We start from the raw sequence: 6,000 nt of genomic DNA on the forward strand, positions 1-6,000 counted from the left end.
TCTCTGTGTTTCTTTGCAGGAGCTGGTGCCTTTATGTTACAGGTGCTCCACTCACAACCCCTTACTGAACAACCTGGGGAATGTCTGCATTAATTGCAGGCAACCTTTTGTCTTTGCTGCTTCCTCTTACGGTGCGTTGGAATATTACATTTTTCTACAATATTACATCTCTACATTTTTTTTTTCAGTGAGACTCCTAGTTCGGTGCCTTGCAACCCTTGCTTTCCCATTTAGTACTGCTTCTAATAATATTCACAGAAAGAAGTCTATTGCTGTATTGGTTAATCCGATGACATCTTAATGGTGCTCTTATCTTCTCAGAGCCAAACTGGCTTTTAACAAAATGTATCCCAAAACCGGAACTAGATGGCCTTTGGCATCCTGTACATGAGAGGAGTGTACGGATGATATTAAACTAGTGGGATTGTGTTTTGTTTCCATTTGGTTTGTGAAAGTGTATGTGCAGAAGTCTTCTGTTTATCTCTAGAATGGATGTCGTGGGCTTTGCAGCTGTTCCAAGAACTAACTGTTTCCTCTTTTTTTTCTTCTCTTGCAACCATTTCAGATGTCTTGCATCTGGTTGAATTCTACTTGGAAGATGGAATAACTGATGAAGAAGCTGTTGCTCTGATTGATCTAGAAGTACCCAGACTAAACAAAATAGGCAGTGAATGGCAAGAGCAGATGAGTAATGGTATCCTTCCTAGCAGTTACTTGGGATAAGCGTGTTATTCTGGCAAATCTGTAGTAATGCTATATAATTTTTATTTTTTTAGTAAACATATAAAAATATAAAGTATAATAATTATTTGAGAACAGTTTTTTTAAAAAAAAGCTCCATTCTGCAGCCTAGGAAAAGCAACTTGGATTTACTTTGAAACTCAGCATTGGTGGTAATTGGACGGTTCTAATTATTACAGGTTAAGTCCTACTTTCTCTATTGATGTCTGGCTGCATTATAAAGGCATGGAGCCAAAGAGGTAGAGATCTGTGTGTAAAGGACTCATTGTGTCACTGTAAAAAAAAACTGCTAGGGTGCAAAGAAAGAAAGTGTAGTAAAGTTACAGGAATTTTTGATTATTTTTTTTCCAGAACAAATCGTGAAGTATTGTGTTTTCTCCAGTACTGGAACTGGAAGTGGGAATTTTCCTCATTCACAAAGTACAAAATGTTAGCTGCCACTCCTTCTGTCTACCTTCTCTCTTTCAGGGGCCCCTGCTTATTTGCTAACCTTTGTATTTCATCCACAGATGTTCATATTTCTAAACAAATCACTGTATCAGGAATTATGAAAATAAAGTGTACATTCGTAGTTTTTCTCATTGGAGATAAGGAAAAGTTGAAACCCGGGTTGGAAATCACTCAGTTTCCACTGCTTGCCTTTGCTCCTAGTGTAATTGTGTAATGTCTTTTAGAACTTATTTTCTCCCTATCATATGCTTCTAGGTGTGCAAACAATGAGACTTCTTTATAAAGTGGACGAGATTGAGGAAGATGATCCATTTACAGCAAAATTGAGTTTTGAGGTTGTAAGCAATTTCTTGTTTTCCTTTCAATTTCTCGTTTTCCTGAACTGTCTCTTCATTCACTTGTTTTCTTTAGGCTGTTGATTAGTTACAGAAATGTAGACCTAGGGGATTTTCTACAGCAAACATGCTTTTCATAACCCTCATTCCCTTTCATTAGTAATATTTTATACTTTTCTACCAGATCTCTCCCATAGAATACAAATGTTGCTTTGATTTGTCTGACCTTTTTAAAATTCCCTTGATATATTCTGACAGGAATGGCTTATGTAGTTGCTGGTTTGTCTGAATCACAGTTCTCATACCAGGCAGCTTGAATAGGTTGTGCATCCCACTGCAAAAGTGCCTAAAATTCATTAATGAGGAGATGGTATTCATATCGGCTATGATGATCGTGATGTTTATTTATGAAGTACTTATCCATCTCTCCTTAAAATTAAATTAACTTTTAAGATGAATACAGAATTGAAGAAGCAGCTGGATATCCTGCAGGCAAATATATATTACCATTGCAGAAACAGGAGAGTGGCCTAAGAAGTCATTATGCTAAGAAGGAATGCTTTTTTATCATTTGTAGAACATACATATTGAACAAATTTTAATGGTAGCTTTAGAAAAAATTAAGGGTAAAAAGTACTATTACAATTTATTTTACTATTTTTTACACTGGCTAGATGAGTCTGAGGCATAAGTTGCCATCTCCATAAATGGGCAGTTTTCATTTTGCGTATTTCATGGGGATCAGCCCCAACTTTACATTTGTTAGTTTACTATCACCTTCTGTCTACATAAAGATTTAGTTGCAGTTGAACCTTAAGTGAAGGGATCTCTAAATAGCACTTAGACAGGGTAATAACATTTTCAAGTTCTAAATGATGGGTAATAGTGATTACAAGGCTTCTGTTTCTAATTAGAAAATGTATGTCAGTCACTTTCAAAATGAAGTGTGGTCCATCAAAGGCAATCCCAGAGCTGCATGAAAGCCTGGACGGGGGGGGGGGGGGAGGAAGGGGGAGAGAACTTTTGGAGGAATAAAAAAAAATCACTATCTAAAAATGGTGACATCATAGAGCACTAGTGGAATAACACTAGTACTCTAGTCCAAGGGTCTTCAAACTTGGCCCTTTTATGATTTGTGGACTTCAGCTCCCAGAATTCCTCAGCCAGCGTGATGTGCACATGCAATGCTTGGGGGCTCAGCTAAGTCTGGAATGTTTGTGGTATTCCGATAATCTCCTAAAGACACAAGATTAATTGGGGTGTTTTATACGTGCATAACCCTTAGAGGTTGTGTCATAATAAACTTAATGAGCATATTCCAGTCATTTATCTGTACCTCAGCAGTCCATCTGCAAAGGCCACTCTTTCGAAGACAGCAAAGTCCACATTTTGGACAGAGAGGACCGCTGGTTTGAAAGAGTGAGTAAAGAGGCCATCTATGTCAAAATTGAACAGCCCACTCTCAACAGAGGGGGAGGGATTTGACACCATCTATCTCCAGTCTACAACACGGTCCTTTCAACAGTTCAAAGAAACCTCCACACCCATTTGCACCACTCAGGTGACCCTGAAGACACAGATGAGCTTCCAGGCAGCTCTAAGGACTCACTTAAAGAATGCAAATGAACGGCTGTCTGCAAGGAGTATAAATCTTTTCATTCCCCCCCACCATCCAGTCAATGCTGAAGAAGCTTCTTGGATGAGAAGCGAAACGTTTTCAAAGTAAAAAAAAAAAGGAAGAGAAAAAACAAGAAAGTCCAGTTGCCTCGTGAAAAAGCATCTTTGGGATAACTATGATCTGGATGACTGAGAATCTCCATAGACATATCTGTACCTTAGATGACAGAACAGATTTCTTCTTGGGTATAAAGATGACTAAGCTGAAAGAGACTCCAACAGGCCATCTTCAGCGTTTTCCAGATTTCATTGCAAGCAGGACCATGTGCAGGCTTTTAAAACTAGGAATAGTTCCAGGGTTCTAAATACAGAACTGAATAGGAACTGATAGCTCAGTGTAAATACAGCCCTCAGTATATGCAAATTAAAATCAAAAGTAATAACCCGTACACAGTTTCTGAAATGATCTTTATCATTCCGGTGGCCTCCAACCAATCTCAAGCATTTGTTTTCTTTTCTGTAATTATTCTTTTCCTGCAGCAAGATGGCTCTGAATATGTCCCTGTCGTAGTGAACCGCGCAATTCTCAAATCCATGAGCAGGAGAGATGTGTTGATTAAACGCTGGTCAAAGCCATTGCAGTGGCAGTACTTCCGGTCCCTCCTTCCGGACAATCCCATTACCATGTGTTCTTTCTGCTTTCAGGTATATGAGTAAGATTTTTGGGGGGTGGGGGGGTGAGAGGAAGGGTAAGGAAGAACAGACACCTGTAAAAAAAAATCATGAATATAAATACTGAGGATTTGGAGGTGTAGATTTGCTGGCTAAAAGCAACATATGCCCTGGAAATGGAGAAAATTGTAATGTTTTTAGTTTTCTGCTGCACATAAGAGAAAAAAATGACAGGCACACGATCACTGCGGAGCATTTTGCAAAATGAAGTAAAGCAGCTGCTGAAAGACAGTTTGATGAGTCTGTTATTTGAGCTAAAGAGAAGAAGAAGAATTACACTTCACTTTGGCGATTTCTTTCCTCTTTGTCTGACTATTTGGTGCACGACTCTAACCAGTCAGGTTATATGAAATTAAAATCAGAAAGACACGGGATACTTAATGGCTAAAAGGCAATTAGTTTGTATTCAACAACCTTGTAAATATGTGGGTTGTTTTTTTTAGTATGTATGGCCTGCAAAGGTTTAATCTTTTAAGGGGAAGTTTTGTGATATGGCTGAGAATTTGTTCTTAAGATGTCTCAAGTACTGCCGTTTATTCATGGAGAATAGCAACTGTGCATTAATATTTTAAAAATGACCACTTCTGTACAGAGGCAAGTCATTCATGAAATTATAGATGTATTGTTTCAAGAGGGATGATTGTGTTAATCTGCTTGTAGCAGACGCGGTGCAAAAATGCCATAATACCTTAAAGAATAGTAGATGTATTGCAACATACATTTTCTGGTCTAAAGCCTATTTCATTAGATGTACCAGCCACTGTAACTTCACCTATATATATGTACTCATATACAGAGGGATTTTTTTTAAAATAGAAGGATCAAAGACTCTGACATATAAAGAGATGCGGAAGTTCTGTCACATTTCTTGGCAGAGATTTAACCTTTGCAGCATAAAAAGTAGAATGACCCATTCGGAATCAATAGTTCAAGAAAGATTATTCCTTCCATAGTAGGAATCGTGTCCCAGTTGTCATAAGATCCAAATGCAATAGAGTTAAATTTGCAAATAACTCCACATTTACTCAATGTACATTCTAAATTCATTCCTTTTTTCCCCTTTTTTTGGAATCTTAATCATTTTAAAATTGGCAATGTACTATCCCAAGATATTGACATATTTTTTTTTCATGGGTTGCAGTATGTTGCTATTTTTATTTCATCTTCATTTATCCTCTGGCCTAGAAGATATTTATCCCGTGGAAAGAACAGAAGGGCTGTGCTGGCAAAGGAATAAGCCTGCAATCATCTCCGTGCAGAATGGTATATGTAAGGGATAATGCACTGAAAGGAAACACCAGAAATTGTCTTTAGATAATCCCATCTACTCACTTTCCCGCTACTCTGTTAACATCTATTGAGTCCATCTTGCAACTTTCATTTACAGATGTTTCATTCAGAAGATTATGAGCTCCTGGTACTCCAGCATAATTGTTGCCCATATTGTCGGAGAAAAATAGATGAATCCAGCTAATAAAGGAAACAACAAGACTATTTGGCAGAGAGTAGTTCTGCTGCTGGGACTCCAAAGCATGTCCAAGTTCATTAGAATTTCTTAGTAGTCTGTTATTGTTTTTAAGAATGGATGGATATGCAGAAAGAAAATTATTCCTGAAGATAAGAATATACTTTTCTATTCATTGTGAATGAGAATCTAAATATCAAATTTTGTTTTGCTCTTCAAAGAAATGTACGTATATATGTTAGTATATACTTATAGTAAAATTTGTATGATGCTGTATACCTTGTTGATTTATAAAATAAGAAAGAAGGGCTACCTGGAGATATTTTTTCATAATTTCTTCCACATATCCTTAACTTCTTGATGAAAGTCTGTCAATTTGTCCTAAATAACTTCTTCAGTGAAATTCTGCTTCAAGAAAAAGATGCTGAATTTTAGTGAATGGAGTTAGTTCTAAATTGGCCTCTAGTATTAGATTTTTATTACCATTCCCAATAAAATATGTGGGTTGCTTTTAAAAGTGTCCTTATATTCTTTTGAACATTTTTCATGTTTCTTAATTGCTGTTATAGAAATTGGCATCCACAATTTTGAGTCAATTGTTATAGTTGAAGAATATTACTTTTGCAAAGTCTTGGTTTTTTTAAAAAAAAAACTGACTAA

General features: G+C 36.9%; 1 protein-coding gene across 1 annotated transcript in view; it reads left to right on the forward strand.

The window, feature by feature from the left end:
- The window catches only part of IFT122 (intraflagellar transport 122), a 71,686-nt gene extending 66,070 nt beyond the window's left edge, over window positions 1–5,616 (forward strand). Inside the window, exons 25-29 of the mRNA XM_083354944.1 lie at window positions 20–131; window positions 566–694; window positions 1,447–1,526; window positions 3,684–3,848; window positions 5,263–5,616. Coding sequence (XP_083211070.1) covers window positions 20–131; window positions 566–694; window positions 1,447–1,526; window positions 3,684–3,848; window positions 5,263–5,349 — 573 coding nt within the window. The 3' untranslated portion in view covers window positions 5,350–5,616. The remainder of the gene's footprint in view (window positions 1–19; window positions 132–565; window positions 695–1,446; window positions 1,527–3,683; window positions 3,849–5,262) is intronic.
- The last annotated feature ends 384 nt before the right edge of the window (window positions 5,617–6,000 follow it).

This window comes from Vipera ursinii, assembly GCF_947247035.1.
Source record: "Vipera ursinii genome assembly, chromosome: 2".
NCBI lineage: Eukaryota > Metazoa > Chordata > Lepidosauria > Squamata > Viperidae > Vipera > Vipera ursinii.